Raw genomic sequence first — 27,388 nt, forward strand, 5'->3', positions numbered from 1 at the left:
ACTTAATAAAGATGATTTACCTTGTTCACCTTGTTCCCCTTTATGTTTGGCAGCAGTTGATGGGATGACGCTCGAACTTGGTTCTTGTGTCTTTCTCCTACCCCTTTGCTATTTGTTTGTGTTGTTTTCTATTTATTGGCCTCGGGGTAGGCTTTTCCTGTAGTTGTACGGCTTCTTGCCCTGATAATATATTTCTAGTTTCCCAAAATAAAAAAAAATAAAAAAAAAAAAGAAAAAAAAAGAAGGGATTCAAATGCAAAATCTCAAACACAAAAACGAATACTCTAAACCGGACTAAGTGATATTGAGGAAGCATCTAATAAACTTTGCCATGTTTGAAAAAAAAAAAAAAAAAAAACAATGAATAAAATTTGGCATTTAATTGTGATGATGATGACTTCAAACCTAACCAATGTATTACAAATGATTTGCGATAAAAATCTTATAATTTTTTTAACCTTTATTCTAGAAACATTAAATTGATTAACAAATGAATTTAGTTAATCTTACATATTTAAAAACAATTACAGAGGAAGGTTCTCCTGTAACTAAAATATTAAGATGTGCAAATTCCAAAGTAAGTGGTCAAAATTTTCAATGGGAATGCTAAGAGAGTTTACATGCATTAGGTATGAACATGCATATTAAGAATGCATGTCTTGCCAGTTGTGTCTTCCACTTGCGAGAGAAGCATTTCGATTTGTCGGTAGCCTGATCTTTCCGAAACATCGGGAAAATGGGCCATTTTTTAATCTATGCTCTGAGCATCCCATGTGTTGAAGAAGACGGAGGAGGACGGCGGCGATGAAGAAGCCACCCCCACTTGTTGCAGAAAGCTGGATTCAAGGTTGAAATTTGTACATTGATCGCTCTCCGGTGAAATTTAAATATGGAGGAAGACAAGGCGAACAAAAGCAGAATTGATTACCATTTTATTCATTGTTTGCAGAGTAATTACATGAACAAGTTTGGTTTTATTCTGACAAAAGACTCGGATACAAAAAGGAGAAGCATTAGATTGAGACACTGTTGGGAATTCCCTTGCCAGTAAGTCCGGCCTCACTTGAAGGATAGAGCAAAGTGTAAGGCATCTTTGCCGGTCCAGCGCGGTTCTTCAGCTTCTCATCCTCATTCTTTCTCTTCATGCTTTCCTCAGCTTCTTTCAGTTTCATTCTAAAATTTTCAGAAGCTTGCAGTATGTCTGCGTCCGTTGTCCATTCTGCGGAGTCTCTCTGCCCCAGATAAACCTCATCAGCCGAGTGCCTTGACAAGATTTCAATTGAGGCCATGCCAAGAAGGGTCTGCAGCTCAGGTGTCATTGTTTTCAAAAATGCCTTTTCAGGGTCAGTCTTGAGCTCCTCGTATTCAGGAGTGCCTTCTTCAGGCATGAACCGTCGGCTTATGCTTGGCCGGTTTGGGGGGTATCCACCATAAGGATACTGCCCAAAATTGATTGCTGCATGATGGGCTGAAGCAATCCATATGATGATGGTGCACGATTCTATCAGCTCTTCGCGAGTCTGCATTTTAGGCCACCAGGGCTCATCTTTCTTGTCACCGTGACCTTCCTCGCGGAGTTCCTTCCACCAGGACTGGAGTTCCAAGTCCTTTTGGACGGTTTCGTCAGTTTTATAGTAGAAGGAGCAGTAGTCTTTAACCCATGTTTTAATTGCAGACCATATCTCAAGCCCATCTGCAGCAAATGGATAGTCTTCTATCAGTAAACGCACGCCGTGCGAGGAGCTTGAATCTTCAACTGCCATTCCTCTGAACAAAGCAAAGGGTAGATACTTGGTTACCTTAAGCGCTATCATCTTTGATTCTAAATGGCAATGCACATATGATTAATGTTATACTGTCATAAGATTTACCTTTTGATCAGATCTATGGGGAGCGCTTGTTCAGGAAAAACCCAATTCTTATACATTGCAGACGTCCATTCCATTGAAAACTTTGCAGGAAAGAGTGTTGCCTCTAGTATTCCACCAGCGTTAATGAGAACTTGTCGAGCGAGTGCATTTACGTTCATATTGTCACGAAAGTGAGGATGAAGAAGTTTATGAATCGGGTGAAGCACGCTCAACTGCCTATTTGTTGCTATAATAAATGGCTCCATCGCTGCATGAGTTCTCAACCTGCGACAAAACAAGAACACATTTAAAGTTTTATTTGGAAAAAACAAAAAAATTTATGAACTTATTTGCAAGGCTTTTTTCGAGTGCTATACCAGTGACTGATGAGCTGATGATAACCAGAGTCAACCACAGCCACGTAAGCTTTAGCAAGTTGCCAAATGGAACTCTCGACACCTTGGCTAGAGGGAGTATAGACGTTGCTAGTGCAACCAAATTGATCTCCGTCGGGGTGCGGCAAGCTTAATTCAATAGCTAATGGCTTCAAAGTCCCGTCATCTTGTAAGAAGAGGAGTGTCCTGCTTGCATATGTTTTCGTTGAAGTTGTGTTTATCCCCCTCAGGTACGGCATTATTGAATCATGGTGGTCTAATATGAATAATTTGTTGTTATCGATTGCCTGTTGCAGAAAGTAATTTTCATTAATTATTTCGAATACGATATAACAAGATAAAAGGTTGCAAACTTGCAAAGCAACCTCAGGACTACTTGATTCAAACTCAATTTCGAAACAAACTAGTCAATAGAATTACCTCATCTATGCTGAGTCCTTTTAAGTTATGAGTTATGTGTTCTTTGGTTATTCGACTAGTTTGATCCCCATATGCTTTTTGATCTAGCTTGCTAGCAGGCGGAAACTCCTGCAGTTTATTCAGTAAATAATAACGATCAGGGATGAAAAGTCGAAGTTAATATAGTCCAAATGTAAAATCTCTAGTGTCTCATACGCTTCAAAACAAATGTAGACAATAGCTTACTTGGAGACGGCGAATTGTAACAGGGTTTATGCCTGCCAGCATTTCTCTTGCAAATTCTTCATCAGTTCTCCAAGCTGATTTATCCTCTAATACAAATCATTCAAAGACCAGTCACGCAAAAGAAAGACGTTACATCGAAAGTAAGGTCTTACATGGAAGCTAATAAAAATTCCCAAAGAGAACGAAAATTGTCATTAAACTTGTATTAACAAAAGAAAGTGGCTGCATCATATACTTAGTTATACCTTTGATCACTTGAGGCACGGGGAACTTCAGGAATTTTTCACCATCAGTTCGAAAAAGTTCCTTGATTGTCTCTACAGGGATGTTATCCCTAACAGATTTCAGTAAACCCTTTGGCAACTCTATTCCTCCTTCGTAGAGTTTAAGTACATCTTTCAAGCTTCCAAACTCGTTTTGGGTGGCAACTAGAGTTGCTAGCTCATCAGGCTTAACGAGCTGAGATAGCGATTTCACGGCATAAGCAATCGCGTCTGACATCTTTAAGTGACCAAATCTTTCGTCTCTTGGAACGTATACAAATATGCTCATGATAAGCATCATGGGGCTCTCACTCTTAGGATCTGTTAAGATTATAGCAAATTAGTCATATCAAATACGTTTTTTTCATTTGACTGACTGAGAGATAGGGAAAATTACTGACCTTTTTCAGTTGCCTGTCTTCCGGTTCTTCCTCTGCGAGGATAAGGAAACTCACTAGACCCTCCGAGAATTGGACGTGCATATTCTGGGCCCTTATCTGGTTTCCCCAAATCATTGTAGTAGGCATAGCCATAAACTCTGTCCCATTCCTCAAGCTCTCTTTTTTCATCATCGTCGTCTCCTCTCAAGTTTTCGAGCTCTTCTTCTCTGAACTTCTGTAATGGCACTGGTGTATCACTTGAAAGATACGTCTGCGCAAATTTATAGTTCAATTGGTTACTTCAGCATAGAATTCATAAACCCTACGTGTAGCTGTACCGGAGACTATTGAGCAATTGAAATGAACCTTCTCATTATTTCTAGCATAACGTAGCAGTCTCTCAGCTAAAACATAATTTGTTTACCTTGTTAGCAAAGAAAACACGGTCCTTTTTGTACTTTTTAGCAGGGTACACCCATGAGTTGCAAACAAAGTGGACTCGACCTTCGCCAGGAACATCTTCGAGTGTGAGAGACTTCAAGTAGAACTCACTGTGATGCTCATTTCTAATTATGAATGCTCCCGGGACTCCAATCTCCTCGTCCCAATCGAAAGTAATGTCAAATGCATTCTCCTCTGCTGTTAAAGGAGTGATTTTGGTAATCCAATCTTCCAAATACGCTGCCTTTCCAACTTTTCCTTGCAATCCATTTTCTACAATTACATATCAAGTTAAAAGCAGAAAATTTTCGATTACAATTCCTCCAAATTTGTTTTCTAAACACGAAAAACGGGAGTAACTAAGGCGATGAGTATGAGTAGGCTAGAGATTCAGGGTTTGAAACCTCCTTTGTAACAAAAAAAAAAAAAAAAATCAGAACCATTACTAATAATACCTACTTGGCACCATAATATCAAATATTTGTTAACTGAAGCTAATAAACTAATTAAATAAATAGTAAACTACAAAACTGAAAATGCACATAATATGTGAACTTAAAAATAAGTAAATTAGTATTAAAATTCTTACCAGGGTCACAATTAACAGAACTAATGAGCTGCAGTGAAACTTTTTTACCCCACAGCTCATGAAAACGATCAAGAAATGAAGCTTTGAGGTCGTTGAGCTCCAAAACATTCTTCTTCATTAACACCACCGTCCCTCTGATCTTCTTGTCGTCATCTTTTGGGTGATGATCAACGGTGATGTTCTGGGATGGCTTGGCAGTTGATGAAACCACAGTTAACGGCTGAGATTTTGCCACATCAGTCATGCACAAGAAACCGGCAGGGAGTAGTTTCATTGGACCAGTCGTTTGAAGCAACCCTGGTCTGCCATTGATTGACGTGGCACGATCTGGATTGGTGGTTTTTGCTGCTGCTACAACTGAGTTCAAGGGACTGAGATGCTTAAGATGAACACGAAGCATCTTTGTCTGCTTCAAGATATGAAAAAGTAATATTAGAAAAGGGGCTTGAAGATCTCACTTCGCTCATAAGTGTGAAGAATGCGAGAGGGGTTGGTGGGATTTATAGCAAGTGGGAGCTCTGTTCAATGCGTCATAGACAAACCCTCCAAATTTTTTAATTCTTAAAGTTGAGACTAACTTGCATGCACGGATACAGTACTATTATAGTATTTTTTGTCAATAATACGAGAGATTTTTCAGTATGATCAGTACACGAGGTGGCACATCACGTATCATTAAACAAATAGTGAGATATGTGTGCTAAAAATTTAATAACTTAAAAAATAAAATTTCCCACCATTCTTATTAAAACACGTAGTATACCATTTGTGTTTCTGTCACAATTAAAAATTTCCCCAATAATACAATTCTCTATGGTAAAAAGTTTACACTTAATATTATATAATTGAGAAAAATCGATATAACACAATTGTAACATTTTTTGTCAATAATACAATTTTATACTGTAAAAAATTTATTACTTGATATTGTATAATTAACACAAATCACTAGGGAGTCTTTCTCATTCGAATCTGTCCTAGAAATCTTGATTTGCGTCTTCTGGCCTTAAGTGGGGGAAAGTGGACGTCTCTTAACTTCACCAACTTATTCTGTGTTCTTCCATTTCTAGGGTTGACTTATAGTTGCCAGTCATTTCGAAGAAACTTCCACTCTACCTACCAAGGAATATCTTTAATCGGGCTACTTGATCATACGAATGATTCGATTAATTTTATAAAAAAATATGATCTCTTGTATTTTTATCTCACTAAGTATTAAGAGTGTTAAAAGACAATTCGTTTTGAATTAGATGCTCAAATTCTAATGTTTACGTCGTTAATTCTGAGAGAATTGCCCTGTACGATTACCCTAAATTCCCTCATAAACCACACCGACAAATATGGACAGATTTCAACAAAGATTCTCTTAAAAAAAGCCATTTATGGGCCACTCGTCATCTTTTCTACTTTCTTGTTTCAAGAATTTGTATAAAGTGGCTTTCAAAAGTTAAAAGCCTAAAACACATCATTTAGTTATTAAAATACACCACAAATTCGACCGTTGGTGACATTATATAATTCGGTTTTCAACATGGTATATCTAGAAATAAATTACGAGTACATGCTATATCTTAGTAATCCACTTATCAAAGTATTGTAATATGTGTTGACAACATAATTAATATTTTTGTCACACGAAAAATTTTCTCGTACATCTAATCAATTTAAAGATTCTTAAATAGAAACTTTTTTGACACGTTAGTTGTCCATCAAAAACACATAAGAAGGACCAATGTGGGTGACAATATGATTACTAGAGTAATTCACTTCTTAATTCTCCTAGTTATATTATTCCTTGGTATGTGTGTGTTGATTGGAGCAATTGCCTATGCATATTGGGCATATGCGTGTTTTTGTTTCCCACATATTTCATGAGGGCAATTATGTGGCCGATGCCTTAGCTAACTTTGGTGCAAATTATGATGCATATTAGTCCAATGTTCCTTCATATGCAGTTTCTACTTATATTGATGATGATGGTGATGACTTACAATATTTGGCATTTGAATCAGAAAATGATGATTCGATTTCAAGGTAACTTCAAACTATTTTGCCAAGCCAACAAATATTGACTCAGCAATATCAAAATTCTCTAAGCAAGACAATAATAGTAAAGTCTTCTTTCTTTCATGATTTTGTATGAAAAGATTTGCAAGGGCGGCTAAACTTTATCTGCTTTAGTTTGTTCATTCTATTTATGTAGTGATTAAAATACACCAGAAACATATAATATGGTGAAATTCTATAATCCAAATTTCCATCTAAAAGATTTCCTGCGGTATCCAGTCACACCATCCATCACACATGAGTTGTTACTAATTCAAATGTTATAAACTATAACATAATATATAGTTTAGGTTTTCAACATGGTATATCTAAAAATAAAGTACGAGGATATGCTACATCTTAGTAATCCACTTATCAAAGTGTTGTAATATGTGTTGACGATATGATTAATATTTTTGTGACACAAAAAGTTTTCTCGTACATCTAGTCAATTTAAAGGTTCTTAAATAGAAACTTCTTTGACATGTTAGTCATACGTCAAGGACACATAAGAAGGACCAACGTAGGTGACTATATGATTACTACGGTGATTCACTACTTAATTCTCCTAGTTATATTATTCCCTTATATTTATGTGTTGATAGGAGCAATTGCCTATGCATTTGGCGTGTTTTTGTTTCTCACGTATTTCGCAAGGGCAATTGTGTGGCCGATGCCTTAGCTAACTTAATTTGGTGCAGATCATAATGCATATTCCTGGTGGTCCAACGTTCCTTCATGTACAACTTTTACTTATATTCATGATTCTTCTGCTTCTATCAACTATCGTTTTAAATGATTTTTATAATATGTTTTCTTTGCAATTGGGTTTGATTTTTTATTCTCCAGCTGTATTATTTCCTATGTTTTTTCCTCAACGAGGTTTGATTTTTTGTTTACCTCATTTGTATTTCTCCTTTTATTTTAATAAGATTATGGGGATGATCGGTTATTACCCCATCCTTAAAGAAAAAAAAAACATAACAAGGCCATGCATTCAAATTCCCCGCAGACCCAATTTTAATAGAGTCAATGAAGAAATCCCAACAAAGTAACGTGAGGTCTTTGAATTCACCAACTTTAAGGACCCACCCTTTTCTTTTTGGTGATAATATCATAATAGTCTAAACTTTGATGATGGTGATGACTCACAATTGTTTACAGTTCTGTGTCAAATTTGGCATTTGAATCAGAAAATGATGGTTCAATTTCAAGGTACCTTCAACCCATTTTTCCAAACCGACAAATATTGACTCAGCAATAGCAAAATTCTCTAAGCAGACGACAACAGTAAAGTCTTCTTTCTTTCATGATTGTATAAAAAGACTAGCAAAGGTTAAACTTTATCTGCTTTAGTTTGCTAATTCTATTTCTCTAGTGATTAAAATACACCACAAACACATAATATGGTTAAACTTTTTAACTCAAATTTCCAACCTCTACAAAACCTTTTCACGTAAGCACAGTTACTAATTCAAGTGTTATAAATTAGAAATAATCTTAATACATAATTGATACTCCATGGTTGTCACATTCGAAAATTTCTGATAAATCTATTCAACCCAATCATGCAAATCCACAAATTCATTATGGTTCTTTATTTCATTGTCAGACTCAACATCATGGATTCATATTTTGTCCCGTTGAAGGGTTCAAGTGTGATCCTTCACCTACCATAAAATCTTCTGTGTAAAAATATTGTATTGATAAACAAATTCAACTAATCTGTCATATTTATACAGTACTTTCAAATCTCATCTGGCCTTTTTTTATTCTTAGAAAGAATCAATTGTCTCTGTGAGTGATGCATGCCTTCCCCACAAAACGATATCTGAATCAAAGATTAAAATGCTTAAGAATCCACATAGGTAGGTTTTTTTATTTTTTTATTTTAGAAAACCTCGGCGGCACATAGATAGGTTCTTCTTCTGCACTTAGAATATAGCAGAAAATATAGAGATTTTTGGAAATGATCAAAATGTCAAATGGGAAAACTAGAAGTTTACTTGCAAGAGGGATGAACTATTTGCAGAAAATATAGATATTTTAAGTTGCGTTCCCATTTGTATCAACATCTATGAAGCTGCAGAAAAAAGCAATTCTGAAACAAATTAATTTACTGATTAAATTAAATTTTAATAATGATAATCATAGCTTTCACATTATGAGCTCGTTTAAAAGTTTTTTAAAAATGGCTGAAAGCGTTTTGGTAAAATGTTTTTGGAATCAATCTTTAGTAAAAATGAAGGTAAATTTTGAAAAAGCACTTAAATGTTTCCTAGAAGAAACACGTAACTAGTGTTTCTTGCAGAAAACGCTTAAAATGTTTTTGAAATAAAAAATTATTTTATCTAGAAACACTTGCAATCATTTTAAAAGTAATTTCAAACGAGTTTTATATTAAAATTTATAGTCAAGCCACATGATATAAGACAACTCAACCAAGTCAAGTAAAAGTGTAATACGAGTTCTATATTAAAATTTACTGAAAATATGAGTATACCCTTTGGAATTCAATTTTCATTAACTAAAACCCACAATTGTAAAATTTTCTAATAAAAGCCCAATGACTAGGCTCCAACTAAGCAATATCTATAATTAAGTATGACTTGGCAAAATTGGTATTTTTGTATGTCTAAATTACCCCTAATATCATTGACTTTGGGTCTATTACTTGTTATCTACATTTATTATATATTATTTCATTCAATTAAACGTTTTGAAATGTTTGTGCAGATTTGGAAAAGAAAAATTTTAGTGTCATGATTTCAACATATTAATAACAAAAGTTACATGATATTAGAGTTTTGATTCCTTATGTAGTTGTTTTCACATTTATGTAAAAATGAGCATTTTTTTTTCTTTTCAAATAATTGTAACAGGTAAATTAGTATTTTTCACAAATATACAAATGTTATTTTATTCAAAATTACCAATATTTTACATATATAAAATAAAAATATAAGTTTCAGGTAAAATAATACATGCAAAATAATTTACCTACAAAATAAATAAATAAATACTATTTGATTCAAAAGTTAATTAAGCTTTTTGCATACACATATATATAATAATATCAAAACGTGCCTAACATATGTAATAATACATACAAAATAATTTACCTACATAATAAATGAATGTTGATTGATTGCAAAAAACACATAATAATAACAAATGTGCCTAGTATATGTAATAATACATGCAAAATTATTTACCTACAAAATAAAAGGATGTTTTTAGCCAATTGATTCAAAGTTAACTAATTACCTATATTCTACTTAAAAATATAGGTAATTTATTTCACATAGATATAATAATGATAATAACAAAATGTGTCTTATGTATACATGCAAAATAATTTACCTATAATGATTGTCAAACAAATATAAGAAATGGAACAGATGATGGTAAGACAAGTATAAAGTAGATACTTTTGTATTTACCTACAAAATAAATGAATGTTGATTGATTGCAAACAACACATAATAACAACAAATGTGCCTAGTATATGTAATAATACATGCAAAATTATTTACCTACAAAATAAAAGGATGTTTTTAGCCAATTGATTCAAAGTTAATTAATTACCTATATTCTACTTAAAAATATAGGTAAAATATTTCACACAGATATAATAATATCGAAATGTGCCTAATGTATACATGCAAAATAATTTACCTACAATGATTGTCAAACAAATATAAGAAATGGAACAGATGATGGCAAGACAAGTATAAAGTAGATACTTTTGTAATAATAAAGCACTTATTTGCCATAATTATGGTGAATAATTAAATTCACCAACATAATTAGGGTGTTGTGGCACAATTGTAAATATTTTGAAAATAATAGTTATTTATTTGTTTACATGACAATTTATTTCAAATTTGGGTTTTATTTGGATGTATAAAACGAGATGGGTTTTTGTCAAGAAAACAAGTGTTGCATGAGCTTATATTTAAAGAACTCTAAAATTTATAGTCAAGCCACATGGTATAAGACAACTCGACCAAGTCAAGTAAAAGTGTAAAACGAGTTCATGGACTTGTTAAGGTTTCCACCTACTTAATTAATAATTAACCAATAACCAGTAGATGTATGTTATTATCTTTGAAGTCTTGCAACTCGAGGGTAGTCACATAATCCAAAATAACTAGACAAATGTTTGTGTTGGACTCTCGCAACAAGGTGTAGGACTCCCATTATCTTATGGTATGGAGTGAGATTAAAGAATGGTGAGAGTTTGAGACAAATTTACACCAATATTATATTGGCAGTTGACAATTCAATATTATAGTGTTTGTGTTTTTGCAATTTGTTCTCTCTTGTGAAAGATTTTTGTTTTGTTTTTGAAACAGATGAGATAGGAGCATTCAGAGAATGATAATGCATGGGTGTCCGATTTCTGTCATGCAAGGCAGCTGAGAGTGAGGTGGTTCTTTTAGTAACTTACAAGGGTCCAAAAACTAGCTACAAGAGTTACGATACAAACTGAGCTTTAGGTTGATTACTTTGATGAGTGTCACATCCCGGCCCGGGGCGGACTACTTCCCGGGCCCGCTCCACCACCGTAGCACGATATTGTTCGCTTTGGGCTTACCATTCCCTCATGGTTTTGTTTTTGGAAACTCACGAGCAACTTCCCAGTGGGTCACCCATCATGGGATTGCTCTAGCCCCTTTCTCGCTTAACTTCGGAGTTCCTACGGAACCCGAAACCAGTGAGCTCCCAAAAGGCCTCGTGCTAGGTAGAGATGTGAATATACATTTAAGGATCACTTCCCTGGGCGATGTGGGATGTCACAATCCACCCCCTTTAGGGGCCCGACGTCCTCATCGGCACACACGGGACCAAGGTTAGGCTCTGATACCAATTTGTCACATCCCGGCCCGGGGCGGACTACTTCTCCGGCCCGCTCCACCACCGTAGCACGATATTGTCCGCTTTGGGCTTACCATTCCCTCACGGTTTTGTTTTTGGGAACTCACGAGCAACTTCCCAGTGGGTCACCCATCATGGGATTGCTCTAGCCCCTTTCTCGCTTAACTTCGGAGTTCTTACGGAACCCGAAGCCAGTGAGCTCCCAAAAGGCCTCGTGCTAGGTAGAGATATGAATATACATTTAAGGATCACTTCTTTGGGCGATGTGGGATGTCACATGGGTGATCTCAAATTCTAGCATATTTATGTGGAATAATTTTCTTAGAGTCACAAAATACTTTTAACATTACCAAGTCATTAACGTTTTGCGCTTATAAGGAGAGCTCAACAATGACGTTTTTTTTTTAATTAAGAGGTATTGACTTTAATTGGAGAGAAAAATTTGTTTGAATTGACTTCAGTTGAGAAAAATTGTTTCTGACCTTTTGTTAACTTTGTTTGAGAGTAAACTGTTCATCAAAATATGACAAAATATGAAATTATTTATCAACGTAAATCGAAAAGACCCATACAATATGTTGTTTCCTTTCAAAGAAATTTATTAAAAATAAGGTCTGTTATTTACTTGGGGTAAAAACATATTACTTCGACTTGATTTTTGCGGTAAATAGCATTGTTATAGTTTTTTTATTTCAACTCTTAATAGTACGAATGAAATTTTATTAATAACGAAAAAGAAAGTTAAAAAAACATTATTATGGTTGTCCATAATTATTATGCTGATATTGTATGCCTTACTGAATATATAGAGAGAACAAATTATGTAATACATTATAAATATATGTTGAACAGTTAGCCAATGTATTTACATGGCTTTTATTCCACCTACAATTTTTAGGTCATACTTCTAGCATATCACACAAACAAAGAATCATATTTAACCTTTGCTTAGTACGTATACTAATTAACTAATAATTAATACTACAGAAGCTTTAAATTGAGACACTGTTGGGAATTCCCTTGCCAGTAAGTCCCCCTCCGCTAGTAGGAAACAGCAAAGTGTAAGGCACCTTCACCGGTCCAACTCGGTTTTTCAACTTCTCGTCATTGTTCATACTTGTAATCCTCTCCTCAATCTCCTCCAGTTTCTTTCCAAACTTGTCGAATGCTTCCAATGGCGCAGCGTCTGCTGTCCACTCGGGCGTGTCTCGCTGCCCCAAGTACACTTCGTCAGTAGAATGCCTTGACAGAATTTCAATGAGGGAAATGCCAAGCAGTGTCTGCAGCTGAGCAGTGATTGTTTTCAAGAACACTTTGTCGGGGTTGGACTTGAGCTCTTCGTATTCAGCAGTTCCCTTTACGGGCATGAATTTTCGGCTTAGAGTAGGGCGGTTGGGGAGGTATCCTGCGTAAGGGTACTGCCCGAAGTTGACAGCTGCATGGAGGGCAGAAGCAGTCCATATGATAGTTGTGCAGATTTCAACTAGCTCTTCGAGAGTCTGCAATTTTGGCCACCAGGGCTCGTCTTTTTTGTCACCGTGGCCTTCCTCTACTAGCTCCTTCCACCAGGATTGGAGCTCGGCGTCTTTCTGGATTATATCGTCGGTCTTGTAGTAGAAAGAGCAGTAGTCTGCAACCCATGTTCTTATTGCAAACCAGATTTCAATCCCATCAACAGCATACGGGTAGTCCTCGATCAGTAGGCGAAGACCGTGTGGAGAATTTTTATCCTTAACTGCCACTCCTCTGTTTTGATCAAAGCCAAGGCAATGTGATTAGAACAAGAAATGAATATTATTACAAAGGTAAATAATTTCCGCTCCCCATTTTCTCCTCGTACACCATTATTTATTTATGCACCTTGATTCTCTCTTGATTTATTCAATTCAAAGTCCGAAAGTATAGATTTTTTGTTTACCTTTTGATGAGATCTGCAGGGAGAGCTTGCTCAGTGAAATTCCAATCCTTGTACACAACTGATGACAGCTCCATGGCATACCTAGCTGGGAAAACTGTTGTCTCAAGAATACCACCAGCATTGATGAGGATTTGCCTCGCAAATGCATTGATGTTCATCGTGTCACGGAAGTGAGGATGCAGAAGTTTGTAAATCGGGTGAACCACGCTTAGTTGCCTGTTTGTGGCAATTACAACTGGCTCACTCACTGCATGCGTGTTCAACCAGTGGCTGATGAGTTGATGGACTCCGGAGTCATTGACAGCCACATAAGCTTTAGCCAGTTGCCATATGGAACCTTCCACACCTTGTTCAGCTGGTGTGTAGACATTACTAATGCAACCAAATTGATCTCCGTCAGGATGAGGCAAGCTCAACTCGATCACCAATGGTTTCAAAGTTCCATCATTTTGCAAGAACAGCAGAGTTCTACTACCGTAGATCTTGTTCGAAGTTGAGTTTATCCGCCTCAGGTACGGCATCAGTGAATCATGATGGTCTAGTATGAATAACTTGTTTTTCTTGAGTGCCTGTTCAACCAAATTCATTTTCACCATTACAATTTGATACAGAACCAACATAATCTAATCGCAAAGTAACAGCATACTGTCAGTTGTTTTTTTCTTTCAACAAAACGAATAAAATATTTTACCTCATCCACGGTTAGTCCATCCAAGTTGTTCTTTATATGTTCTTCGGTTATTGTACTGTTTTGATCACCGTAAACTTTTGGATCTAGCTTGCTTGCTGGCGGAAATACCTGAAATTCAATAAGATGCATGATTAGAGATGAAGCGAAAAATAACATTTAGAAAGTTTTGTTGGACTCTTGTGTCCATTTAGTTCATTATCATTGCAGAAAATCCACGAAAGATTATGCGAAGATTACTTGGAGACGAGCAATGTTGACAGGGTTCACTCCAGCCAGCATTTCCCTAGCAAATTCTTCATCGGTCCTCCAAGCAGATTTATCCTCTTTGCCAAATCAAAACATCACAGTTAGAACGTAGGGAAAAGAAAATAGTGCATTATTTCGTAGGCTATTGTTTGTATTGTAAGGCTCTAAATTCAAAATGTTTTCGTTACCTTTGATCACTTGAGGCGTTGGGAATTTGAGCAATTGTGCACCATCAGTTCGGAAAATTTCCTTCAGCATCTCCGCAGGGATGTTGTCTCCAATATCCTTCAATAAACCTTCAGGCAACGGAATGCCTCCTTTGTAGAGCTTAAGCACATCTTCAAAGCTGTCAAACTCGCTAGGAGTTTGGTCGAACAAGGATTCCAGCTCCGGTTTAATGAACTGAGCTATGGATTTCAGGGCATAAATAAGGAAGTCTGACAGCTTCAAGTGTCCAAATCTTTCATCCCTAGGAACGTAGATGTCTAAGCTCTGAATAAGCGGCAGACTACTCTCGCTGTTAGGATCTGTTACAATAAGATCAGAAAAATCTTTGTGATTATAACATCATCAGTTCATTAAATTCCATATTAGTATATCACATTTATACTTTTTAATAAACATTAACTCTAAAGATACCTAAAACTAGATTGACTTTGGATTCTCATTAGTAACTCCAAAAAAATAGAGAAAATATTGCAGATGGCTAACCTGTCTTAGTTGGTGGTCGGCCAGTTCTTCCACGGCGAGGGTAAGGGTACTCACTAGACCCTCCAAGAACAGGACGGACGTATTTGGCTCCCTTATCAGGTTTCCCCAAATCATTGTAGTAAGCATAGTCATAAACCCTTTCCCATTCTTGGAGCTCTCCTTTTCCATCTCCCCTCAAGTGTACTAGCTCTTCTTCTCTGTATTTTCGCAATGGCAATGGTGTCTCGCTTGGAAGATAAGTCTGCACAAACATAGAGCAGGCATGAACTTTTAGCCTTTAGCTTAGGATACCATATATTTTCAACCTCACCCAAAAAAAAAAAAAAAATTTACAGCAGATACTATGAAACGTGCAAATCATTCGTTACCTTGTTGACGAAGAAAACACGGTCTTTGGTGTATTTTTCAGTAGGGTAGACCCAAGAGTTGCAAACGAAGTGTACACGGCCCTCACCGGGAACATTTTCGAGTGTGACGGTCTTGAGGAAGAACTCACTGTGGTGGTTGTTTTTGATTAAGAATGCTCCCGGAACTCCTACTTCCTCTTCATAGTCAAATGTAACCTTGAATGCAGACTCTCCTGCTGTTAAAGGTGTGATTGTGGTAATCCAGTCTTCCAAATAAGCTGGCTTTCCAAGTTTCCCCTTCAATCCATTTTCTACAAAATTCATATATCACTTAGTCATAAATTAATTTATCATTCAAGAAAATATACCAAGTTCATATGCTCGAGTTCTTTTTTCATCTTTTACAATGTGATGTGATATACTACTTTGATTTTCAGAGAATAGAATAAAAACTCAACCGCAAGGGGATTAGCACACTATCATGTACAATTGACCTAACTCACATATTCTTATGCTCAAATTTTATTAGGAACAACTCTGAAGTTGTTTTATTAGAATATTCAAGGGAAAAGAACAAAGGAATTGAATCTGGTAAAAAGTTAAAAACCATAGTAACGAAAAGGTTAAAAGCCATGTCCAGTTGCATGGTGCTTCATTTTCAGGTTAAACTGGTGGCTTAGACTGGTATGTTTTTCTTTTTGTAAAAAGAGACCAGTTGGTGGTTAAGTTATGACAATCCACATTTTTAAGAGATCGAAAAGATTCAAAGAAATATTTTAGTTTCTCTCAGCTACCATGATGTGAATAACCTAGTTTAGACTGATGGTTGGGTTTCAAAGGTAAGATTAATGTACCTGTCTAATCAGTTCATGACATGGCCACTATGAAATGACTAATATCCATGATTTAAAAATCATTATCTTATTTTTCACAAGCTTAATTATGTCACTTTTTGAACTAAACCAACACCAATTTTCTAACCTACTATTTCGAATTCCTATCCAGCTATCGTGACATAATATCACAACTAGACTAATTACTCCAAATGGTAGAGACCCCAAATAGGAAAATGCCAGGGTGTCAAAAATTTTGGATCATCTTTTATTGAACACATGATGTGGTGATTGATAGTTGAACTTCTTATTTAATGATTTAAAGAAGTCCAACCATTAATCACCACACATCATGTAGTCTACAAAAGATGATCTCTCTAACATCACCGACCAATTAATATAGTTCCTCATGTTGTGCACCATTAATATTTTAATTCTGATTTTTAGCACATGATCTTATTTCATGATCCAAATATATGACTTGGGTCTCCGGTCCGGCCCATGCCGGACCATAGAGGGCTAACAGTGAAACGCAATGAAAAGAAAAATAGAATAAAAACCTCAGGACTGGAAGCAAACACGGTTATCTTTGTACTCAGATTTTAGACCCCAAAAGTTAAAAGGAAAAAAATAGACCGACTTTTGTGATCGAGATCGTTTCTTTGAAGATATGTCATAAAGCTGTTTCCATTCTCAGCCGTATAAAAGGGACACAAAAAAAAAAAAAAAAAAAAAAAAAAAAATCAGGAAGGTACTCTACAAAAATGCAACCCCAAACCAGTTCTCCGCGAGGATCGAAGAAACTCTCTCAAAACAGATTAAAACCGTTGATATCAGAATTTCATCTCATTTTCCATCTCAATGATTTATTTTTGACACGTAAAATTGATCGCGACACATTGCTTATCAAAAAAGTAAGTTTTATCATTACATGTTGCCTACTTGGATTAGAGAGTAAGTAATTTAATCAATTTTGCGTATTTAAACAAATTAAATAGCATTTACTCCATCAATTATTGTGAAAAAAAAGAAGAAGAAAAGTTACCATGTCAGAATTAATAACGCAACCAATCCACCAAAGAAAGAGGGAGAGTGAGTTAACAATCTTAATCTTATCATAAATAATGCATCAAAGAAAAAGAACCAGAAGAAAAATGAAACGATGATCAAGAGCAAAGACTCAAATCTTAAACCAATCTAAAACAAAACTCAAATGATCTCTAGGCTTGATGAAACTCTATCAATTATTCGATTTTCTCCCTAATCATGCACAGAAACCGTATAATCTTGCACTGAAAAGATAAACTCACCGGAATCATCAGCACGAACGGCACTGATGAGCTGCAGAGAAACCCTTTGGCCGACCAACTCATGCACGCGATCGAGAACAGAAGCGTTGAAATCGTTGAAGTCCAAAACATTCTTCTTCATCAGCACCAGAGTCCCATTGATCTTTCCATGACTACCATTTTGCTGGTGACCTGTGAGCTTCTCAACGATATTCTGCAGCATTTTGTTCTTCTGCTTTGCTTTACACGAATTAAGCAAAGAATATATGCTATTGTGATCTACAAACCCAACAGAAATATATGTTTTGTGTTTTGTGAAAAAAGGTGGGTGGTGAGGTGAATCGAAAGTTGAAAGCTGGTATGGTCGAGTGCAGCAGGGCGTCGTGGTATTTATAGGGAATAAAGAAGAGTGGAGCACTACGTTCGTTCTATCACTACATTTTTTTAATTCGTGCCAAGTCATCGGTATTTTCTTGGAAAAAGTCTCCACCACTTACCAAAATTGTGATTTGGCTAGTCAAAATAACAAGGCCAATAAATTTAAGATTAGGAAATAAGCTAGTTTTCCCTATTCTAAAAAGATTTAGGAATTTTATACTATACTTATAAGACATGTAATTATCGATCTATGTATTATAAAGAGGTTTGTTGGATGTTGATTATTCACACGAACAACATAGAGAATACAAGGGTAGAAAGCCAAGAGTGATAGACAGTTCTAAAGCAAGGTTTTGGGGTTCAGCATAAGGGTTTCCAATAAGTTCTTGTAACCGGATTTTTATTCTCCATAGTTCAGGTGATTACTCAAGAGGAATCTTATCATAGGTAAAGTTCGTCAAATCTCGCTAAATTCTTTGTGTTTGTATATGGTGTGTATACCTTATTCGCATAGCATCATCTTATAGGTTTGCATAACACTGCAGACTATCAATAAACAGAATCAACTAAGGGAAATTAAAATCAACAAAAATTACTTGTAGGGATGGCTAAGTGATGGTGACCAAAAAGAAGCAGTGTAAATTTGACCTATACCCATTTCCCAAGACTAGAAAAAATAACAACCCATCAGAAAATTAACTAAAATATTACAAGTGGCCCATACATTGTACTCGGCACACACACATAAAACATACGACACATTACTAAAATTGTGAATTTAATAAATTTATTATTTCATTGTTACACCCCTCGTGTTGTTATTAAAAACATATTTCAATATGAACAACATAATTAATAGTTCTTAATGTTAAGCTTGAATTTCAATCATATCGAATCGGAATCATTGGGTTCCAAATTCTAATCCAATTTTTTTAATTTTTTTTTTTTCGACGGTAAGATAGATTCCGATTATGCTTCTAATCTTTTCCGGAATTTTGGATGTCATCATATTTGATTTCGGTTTTCCAAAATCAAATACCATTGGACCAGAATTGGAATTTCAACCCAACTTTGTAACCTCAATTATTTTAAAGATGATAAACTAGATACGCGTTCATGGACTTAAGTGACCGTCGTTCCTAAATGATTTGGCCAAATTTGGTTGCATCGTTGACAATTTCGGAAGCCTAAAACGAAAGTTGAATACGCGTTTATACCCTGATTTTCTTTTGTTTCTAACCGGAACGACAACTTGGAACCGCAGCTTTGGCTTTATCAGAACTGGGAAACAATTCCATAAGAGCCGTCGGATCTCCAATTTCAGCCTCTTGGTTAAGCTGCCTCAATGGACTTATTCTCTGCAATAATATTTTACCTTTCCTTAAAATATTACACAAAATATTATTCCTTATGTTTCCTGGCTTTTCACACGGGTCTTTTCAATTGGGAATTTCTTTGATTTTTTTTTTTTTTTGGGTAAACTGGATTCCATAAAAATCAGGGCAAAGATGCCAGAAAGATACACAGAAAGCCTACAGCGAGGCAAACAATCGAAAAATAGCATAAACAAGTATTAGTGTGAGTGGTCCAAGAGTTGAAGACGCTGCATCAAATGCTAAAAACGTCACCACTCACACTACCGAGGGGTTTAGGGAGGGTATGGGAGTCCATCATTACATAGTACATGAACAAGGGAAGATGGAGGTCGATCGACCCAAATAATATCACACATCTCCCTACACTATCTCGACGCTAAGAAGTCCGCCGCACGATTGGCCACCACTCACACTACCGAGGGGTTTAGGGAGGGTATGGGAGTACATCATTACATAGTACATGAACAAGGGAAGATGGAGGTCGATCAACCCAAATAATATCACACATCTCCCTACACTATCTCAACGCTAAGAAGTCCGCCGCACGATTGGCCGATCTTGGAATCCAAGACCAGCAATAGGCTTGGAAAGTGTCCCCCAGTCTTTTGCATTTCATGAGAGTGGGGAAGGCTTCCCAACTGCCTAGAGTTGGCGTATTCCTGAGGCCGGCAATAGATTCCGACGAATCGGACTCAATAATCACGGAAGTCCAACCCTAGGAAATACCCAACTCATATCCATGGAGAATCGCCTTTGCCTCCGCCATAGCTGCATTATTTGCTTTGATGTTGTATCTACATGCTACCAGGATACTCCCTTTCGTATTCTGTGCAACCACACCTGCAAAACCAAATCTTAAACTTGGCAACCATCTGGCATCCACATTGATTTTTATGAACTCCAGACAAGACAGAGTCCATAGTACCACATCAGTGGTTGGGTTACCGAGCTGAGGGGTGTTGAGCAATGAGTCGAAGCTTTAGTGAAAGCTCCTGCCATGTTGGAAATTGAGATGACCACCTGCCATGGGTTACCTGGAACTTGATTGAATAACGCATTGCATATGACCTTCCAAATTTGCCAACATGTGAAACCGATATAAGATAGCTTCCAATTTACCTTTGACTTTGAACCTCTAGCAATCCTAGATATGTCAATTAGCCAATCTGCCCAAGTAGAAATCTGATCCTGGTTGATTTTCAAATTAAGAGCACTGCCAAACCAAACCAATTTGACCCAAGGACATAGGATGAACAGGTGCTCGACCGACTCCTCGTGAATATTACATAATGGGCATACAGGTGATTGTGCCGATCTCTTCTTGAATAAATTCTCCATGGTTGCAATGGCTGAGTGAAAGGATTTCCACATGAAACACCAAATTTTTGGTGTTGTTTGCAAGTTCCAGATTACTTTCCAAAGAGAGCTGGGAATAGAAGTAGAGGATGACGGGCTGGGGCTTCCACGAGTTGGTGTCCTTGAAACAGCCCAATGAAATCTCGATTTGACAGAAAAAATTCCCTTTTTCGCGAATGGCCACACCAACCTGTCCCGGGTCACCAATCGGAATTTCCAACATCGCACCATAATCCTCATCCGGTACAAACAGTTGTAGAAATTCAATTTTGCATTCAGCATTCTCCGGACCAATGAGTTTTGGTTCAAGATTACATTTCCAAAAGATCTTGTTTTTGGGTTTGTGGGTAATAGTTTAATCAGTTGAAAATAAGGCATATGCATACACAACTAGTAATTTTTAAGGGTTTTTATCACAAATAGTCTCTAAAATTGACTCTCACCATCAAGATGGTTCATGAAATTGAAAATCAATCAATGTAGTTCTTGAAAATATGTGTCGCAAATCAATGTGGTCATTCCGTCACAATTCTGTTAAAAAATCTATTAAGTGTTGATGTGACACATAAATGGCCCCCACAAGATTTATGAGTTTTTATCACAAATGGTCCCTTTAATTGACTCTCACCATCAAGATGATCCTTGAAATTGACCCACATTATCAAGATAATCTCTAAAATTGAAAATCGATGGATGTAGTCCTAGAAAATACGTGTTGGAAATCAATATGATCATTCCGTCACAATTCTGTAAAAAATTTGTTATGTGCTAATGTAGGTATAATAATTAATTAAAAAAGTTGTCTAAATACCTTTTTGCACAATAGAATTCTTTTTCTTATAGTAGGACCTACTTCGAAGAGATATCCCTTTCATAAATTCTCAAAGGCACAAGGCTTAACCAAGGCCTAAGAGGGGGTTTGGAAATAGTTTTCAACCAACAATAGACGCACCTCGGTTATAACCTCATTATCTCAAGGCAGACCATACCGTTATTTGAGTTACCAGACCACCAGGGAAGCGCCAAACAAGGTTTCCAAGATTAAAGTTGTGAGGATGTTGATCGCCTAAATGTTAACGGTGATGTCCTATAAGTTGTTGCCAATCAACTAAGCTGTCACCAAAGGTGATCTCGATCCAGGTTCAATACAGTGAAGGGCGTCAAAGTGTGTAAAGTTGGACGTATTGAGAATTTTTCTTTTTTTAGAGTAGACAGCGAATGAGGTAGAGGAATATGGACTGGGATGGGAGATGATTGTAGGACTGGGTTTTTGGGTTCACAATTTTTAATTAACAATTGAATTAGTAAACCTATTTGTAATTTTTTAAATTTATCCATTTATGTGTCACATCAGCACATAACAGAATTTTGACAGAATTGTGACGGAAGGACTACAACATTGATTTGGGACATTTATTTGCAGGACTACATTGATCGATTTTTAATTTCAGGGACCAGTTTGATGTCACAGGTCAATTTCAGGAACCATTTTGATATCGCGGGTCAATTTCAATGACCATTTGTGAGAAAATAGGACTTATATGACCCATTTACACATCAACACTTAACGAAATTTTTAACAAAATTATGATGGAAGGACCACATTGATTTGCGACACCTATTTTTAGGAACTATATTGATTGATTTTCAATTTCAGAAACCATCTTGATGGTGAAGGTTAATTTCAAAGATTGATAAAAACCCAATTTTTAATTGCATGAAACACGCATTGATTACTAAGTTAATTAAATTATACATGCATCATGGTGCATAAGGACAAATGTTCCAAGTACTCAATCCTTGGTATATTGGGTATGACATGCTTGATTTTGATGAAAACTTTATGTCAAACATGTCGCGCGCTTACGGTCTAAATTATTCATGAGATGACTTAGAGCTAAGCGTCTTTTCATTTAAAATGTGACATTTAGTTTAGATATAAAGCACACTGCTACAAATTCAATTTTTTTCTTATGAATATATAATGCTCCGCGAACCAAATTTTACCATCAGGTATACATAATGGTGTGTTTATCTCTATATATCACTTGTTGAAACGTAGACTCACACTATATAGGTTAGAATACGGAGACACATACTTTTGATACACGTTTTTGTGGAGTCCATTTTGTTATGTATTTTAACGAACCCACCGTCTATAATTTATATCTTATATCAATGATCATGTCTACAAAAAATCACAAAATTCAAAACTATATGTCCGTTGATAAATTTAGTGCTTTTTGTAGAACCGTATTCATCCATTTTCTTCATTACAAATAAATTTCTTAATAGATATCTGGATTTTTATTTTTGTTGCAAAGATGATCTCTAAATGATGTATTAAAATATAGATGGTTCGGATCATTAAAATACATTACGAAGTGGGCCGGCTCTACAAAATGAATGTCAACATGTGTGTCAAAAACGTGTAACCATGAATTCTAACTCATATATGTATATAATCTTTAACATGTTTGAAACATTGTTTAACCTAATAGCCGGTGCGTCTAATACTATTAAACTTTGCCTAGAAAAGTTGAAAAAATAGTGTGATCTTATCTTCGAACCTGGCATGAACCAGTAGGGATTTTCTAATCAACTGCCATTGCGTAATATTCCACCGCATTTTCGTCTCGTGGTATTTGGATTCAGTCTAGTAATTATTTCACAAGATAATTGATCTTAAACTGAATGGATTAGGTATAACATGCCGTGGTTTATCTTAACTGATCCAATATATACAATTACCAACTGTGAAAGCAACAAGTGAATTGGTTTTGTCTATGGTACATGCTATATTTATGGAAATACAGAAAAAATCAATCCACGTCAACTTCACGTGTGGTTTTGAAATTTGAAGAAACCCTAAGGAAAGGAATTTCCCTTCATGGCGGTTCGAAACAAGAAAGTAGAGAAACAAGAAACCTAGAAATTTGGTTCAGTACCCAAGAAGACGTGCATGCATGGGGTTACAATTTGAATTTACTTCAAAGTCAAACTTTCATTAGGGCCATCAACTTTGTATCATTCCTCTCACGTTTCAGTATTTCGCTTTGAACAAAATTGTAGATAACCTAACAGTTAATTCGTGCTTAACTATAGTACCAAGAATTATTTTGGGGTCTCTTATGTCAATTGATATAATTTGAAAGTGACATGTTGGTTAATTTTTTATGGAACTAAAAAAGTTGCATACATGTATCATATTAACAATGCAGCGTGCTTGCCTCTTGAACACAAATTTATCACTTTCTCAATAGTTTAGAATATCGTCTTGTGATATGTTTCATAAAATTAATTTTAGTGTTTATAAATCAAGTAGCTAGCTTGTCCCAAATGCTTGTAGAACGAAAAAGTTGGATAGACAAGATTAAATTATGAAGAGATTAACCAAAACTAGAATTTGATACCATGTTGATAAGTAATCAACGAATAATTACACTCGGCCCTTTAAAGCTTAAATTATTGGAGGTAGAGAACAACTTTGATACTAAGGATTCATATATGTTGTATTTTTCTTTAATTTTTTTTTATAATTATTAATAAAAGGGAGTTTCAAACTCAAAGTGCATGAGTGAAAACCTAACACCTCATTCATTGGAATATTGGACCTCATGCAAATTTTCAATTAAAAATTTTCATATTATGCGATTTTTTGGGGTCGAGTTATCAACAAGGGGATGTTGTGGGTAGATTATACATCAATTGAGGATACCAGCCTTCAAACCCACAACCTTGAGGAATCATGCTTGCACACTCACAATGATAGGGATAAGGACTAGATTAAAATAAATGACAATCAGATGTAAACAAATGATGCAAATACTGATGAGAGAAGAAGAAAGAAAATTCATATATTTGTTGCGCTTACTTATATACACGCTCGACGACTATATACAAATAATTGTGGGGGCACATATGCAGTCGGTCGTGTATATATTCAAGCTTCGAATGGTTGCAATTGTAGTTTGCCTTTCAATTTACATTGTTATAGTTACTCTCTTAAATGGTATCGGAAGAATCAAGAACACTAGATAACTTAGATTAGTGTTGTAAATTGTAAATTACCAGTCAAGGGTTATCAAATTATACAAGTGCGACAAAGTATATAGCCCATGCTAGTCATTAACTTGATCTAAAATTCGAAATGGAACAAGAGAGGCTGCGGAGTTGTTGGCATCATTTTTTTTTAATAAAGATAATGAATTAATTAATATGAAATTTACATAAACAAACTCAAATTAATTAAAATATGATGGTGGAAGAAGTGATCACCGCGACTGATCTATTGAAATTTCCACTTATTGGAAATTGCTAACTCTTATTAAAAGAAAAGAAGAAGAAATTAACAAATATTTATGCTAATTTAAGAAGGACCATATCTCTGCAAGTAACGGAAAATGATATTAACGAATCTAGAAAAGGGTAGATTGACTTGACAGATAAGATCATGTGACCAGTAGTTGTATCATTGAATTGAATTGATAATTTGATATTCCAAAAAATAAAAAGAGAAAAATAATTGAATTGATTTGGTATTGGCATACATACGTATGGACCCAAAAGGTCCAAGACATGGGTAGATATGGACAATGAGATACTTGTCCTTCTCGTTCACTTTTGACTTCAACAATATCATATGCAATGATAGCCTATGGGCCACATATAACTCGATGATACAAAATAAGATAAAAGTATTCTTTAGTCAAAAGGTCCGACTGGTGTTTTAACCCGTATATTTGATTTTTATAATTGTTAGAATTTTTATTTCAATTTTCAGTCGTGTTCATATTTCGTATTACTCAATGTTATGTACAATTGAATAAAAAATGAAAAAAAATAAAAGTAAACACAAATTTTGTATTGTTATTATACAACACAGTTTGGTTTGTACATACCAAATCGTACAAGCAAAATCCTTAATTAACCAAAGTTTGCAAGTCGGAAACGTTGTTGAAAAATTAGGGTTAGCGTATTCTTATGAGGAGGACTTGCAATGATAAGTCGTTTGACATGATAGATCGTCATGGCTTGTGGTGATCCTCATTTATTCCATTCAATGAATGTCTAGCAATTATTTTATTTCTTTTGAGGTGAACATTTGTTAGGCAAATGGAACTTCAATGAAACAAGACGAAGAGTCATCAATAGCATGTCTTTGGGGCAGCCTGCTAAAATCTTTTCGAAGAAAATTACGTGGAACAAATTTTTAAAGTAAAATAAAGGCAATTAACATGAGATTTTAGGACGATCATCTCGAAACGATAGGTCCCGATCCGGGAGACTAAAACGCACAATTAATTCTGGGAACAACTCCATCCACACTTCGAGTTTTTAGTACTCTCTTATTCAAAACTAGCTGCAACAACACGAGTATAATGAAGTTAAACAAATAGAGCAAACAACAAGAAGAAGAACAACAAAGCATTATCTCATTAATGAAGTCGGCTGTATAAATACTAAAATAACACTGTGTTGAAGATCAACACCAGCCCAATTGGTGTTTGGATTCTAAAAAAGTCTTAACAAATACAAGCAGCAAGCTTGGAAGACAAAAGCTTCTAGGGAACTTTGTCCAGCTGCAAATGAACTAGACCATTCTAGTTCAAATCTGCACGTTAAGTCGGTGGGCATGCATAACATGCTAGGAAATTCTAGCATCATTTAAGCAGGCAAGGCTATTATGCATAGCTTATGTCGGTGGAATGCATAATATATTAATTAGGTAGAAAGCTCTAGTAATGCTTAAGTCGGTTAAGTTCACCTATAAATAGGTGAAGTGCTATGCTAAAGAATCAACCAATTAAGTAAGAACCAAACAATCAAGAAGACTAAGTGAGAGTGAGAAGTAGGAGTAGTCTTGTGAAGATTGTGAGTGATTTAGAGTTTGTTTCTAGAAAATGAGTGAGTGTCAGCTTCTAAAAATGTCCTTGAGAGTTTGTGTTGTAATTTTTTGTAAGTATAATACAAGTAATTTCTTTACTTGTGTTGTTTTTTCAACATTTATATTAGAGTTGTGTACTTTAATTTTTCCTCAACACACTGCACACGATTTTGTGTCAAATTTTCAAGTTAAACAAACAGTGAGCACCATTATTTTTTTACCACGCCATACCTACAAGGGAATGGCCTTTGCTTTTACTGCAACCCTTGAGATCTGCAACAGCAATTCCCTACATGGATGTTGAAAGTCTAGGGATCTGGTAATTATACGACAATCAATTCTATTGGATTGAGTAATTACAATTTGTATATCTTTTTCGTCAGAACATTTTCTTGGTAGGGAATAGTTTCAAAAATAAAGAATTAGACGATATTACTGAAGAGGACGATGTAGAACGCATAAGAAACCCTAGAGGAGGACGGCTAAGGAGACATGGTGGTCTTGGGGCTAGAGAGGGAGGAGGAAGCCATGAGGGAGAGGGACGAGACGGGGAAACCTAGATTACTAAGGAGGAGAAAAGTGGTGGCAGCAATGGCGGAGGCAGGTTATTGGTTGCCCTTGATCCTAACAACTTAAAAAACTCATGTACATTTAGTTGTTTGTGTTTTATATTTGACCCTTTTAAACAGCTAAGACTTACAGCCTCCTCCTGCTACTTGTTCTATTTTCTTCTATCATATTTATCTTCTTTTCCTCTTTTATTGTGTGCGACTCTATTTGACCCCTTTAAATAGCTAAGACTTACAACCTCCTCCTACTTGTTCTATTTCTTCTATCATATTTGTCTTATTTTCCTTGCTTCTTGT

General features: G+C 35.7%; 2 protein-coding genes across 2 annotated transcripts; both read right to left on the reverse strand.

Moving 5' to 3' along the window:
* Positions 1-911: 911 nt before the first annotated feature.
* LOC103965341 (probable linoleate 9S-lipoxygenase 5) lies at positions 912-4,963 on the reverse strand. The gene is made up of 9 exons (XM_048576812.1): positions 4,564-4,963; positions 3,958-4,247; positions 3,555-3,804; positions 3,136-3,474; positions 2,891-2,976; positions 2,666-2,773; positions 2,228-2,532; positions 1,872-2,135; positions 912-1,767 (listed from the first exon to the last, which is right to left on the reverse strand). Exons 1-9 carry the CDS (start codon positions 4,961-4,963, stop codon positions 1,014-1,016), a joined length of 2,796 nt encoding a protein of 931 aa, XP_048432769.1. The 3' UTR covers positions 912-1,013.
* Positions 4,964-12,296: 7,333 nt separating this feature from the next.
* Positions 12,297-17,896, reverse strand: LOC103965359 (probable linoleate 9S-lipoxygenase 5). Its single transcript, XM_009378407.2, has 8 exons — positions 17,547-17,896; positions 15,425-15,714; positions 15,057-15,297; positions 14,534-14,872; positions 14,337-14,422; positions 14,100-14,207; positions 13,409-13,977; positions 12,297-13,236 (listed from the first exon to the last, which is right to left on the reverse strand). The coding sequence occupies exons 1-8, from the start codon at positions 17,746-17,748 to the stop codon at positions 12,483-12,485; spliced, it is 2,589 nt and encodes an 862-aa protein (XP_009376682.2). The 5' UTR covers positions 17,749-17,896; the 3' UTR covers positions 12,297-12,482.
* Positions 17,897-27,388: the final 9,492 nt, after the last annotated feature.

The sequence above is a fragment of a genome, unplaced genomic scaffold (assembly GCF_019419815.1).
Source record: "Pyrus x bretschneideri cultivar Hongxiangsu unplaced genomic scaffold, Pyrus_bretschneideri_v1 Contig11, whole genome shotgun sequence".
In the NCBI taxonomy this organism is placed as follows: Eukaryota; Viridiplantae; Streptophyta; class Magnoliopsida; order Rosales; family Rosaceae; genus Pyrus; species Pyrus x bretschneideri.

Coding starts and splice junctions, on each gene's coding strand:
- LOC103965341 (XM_048576812.1), bottom strand. CDS start 4,963: ATGCTTCGTGTTCATCTTAAGCATCTCAGTCCCTTGAACTCAGTTGTA. Junction 2,977..3,135: donor CGTGCCTCAAGTGATCAAAG/GTATAACTAAGT, acceptor GATTTGTATTAG/AGGATAAATCAGCTTGGAGA. Junction 2,774..2,890: donor TTACAATTCGCCGTCTCCAA/GTAAGCTATTGT, acceptor AATAAACTGCAG/GAGTTTCCGCCTGCTAGCAA.
- LOC103965359 (XM_009378407.2), bottom strand. CDS start 17,748: ATGCTGCAGAATATCGTTGAGAAGCTCACAGGTCACCAGCAAAATGGT. Junction 15,715..17,546: donor CGTTCGTGCTGATGATTCCG/GTGAGTTTATCT, acceptor TGAATTTTGTAG/AAAATGGATTGAAGGGGAAA. Junction 14,423..14,533: donor AACGCCTCAAGTGATCAAAG/GTAACGAAAACA, acceptor GATTTGGCAAAG/AGGATAAATCTGCTTGGAGG.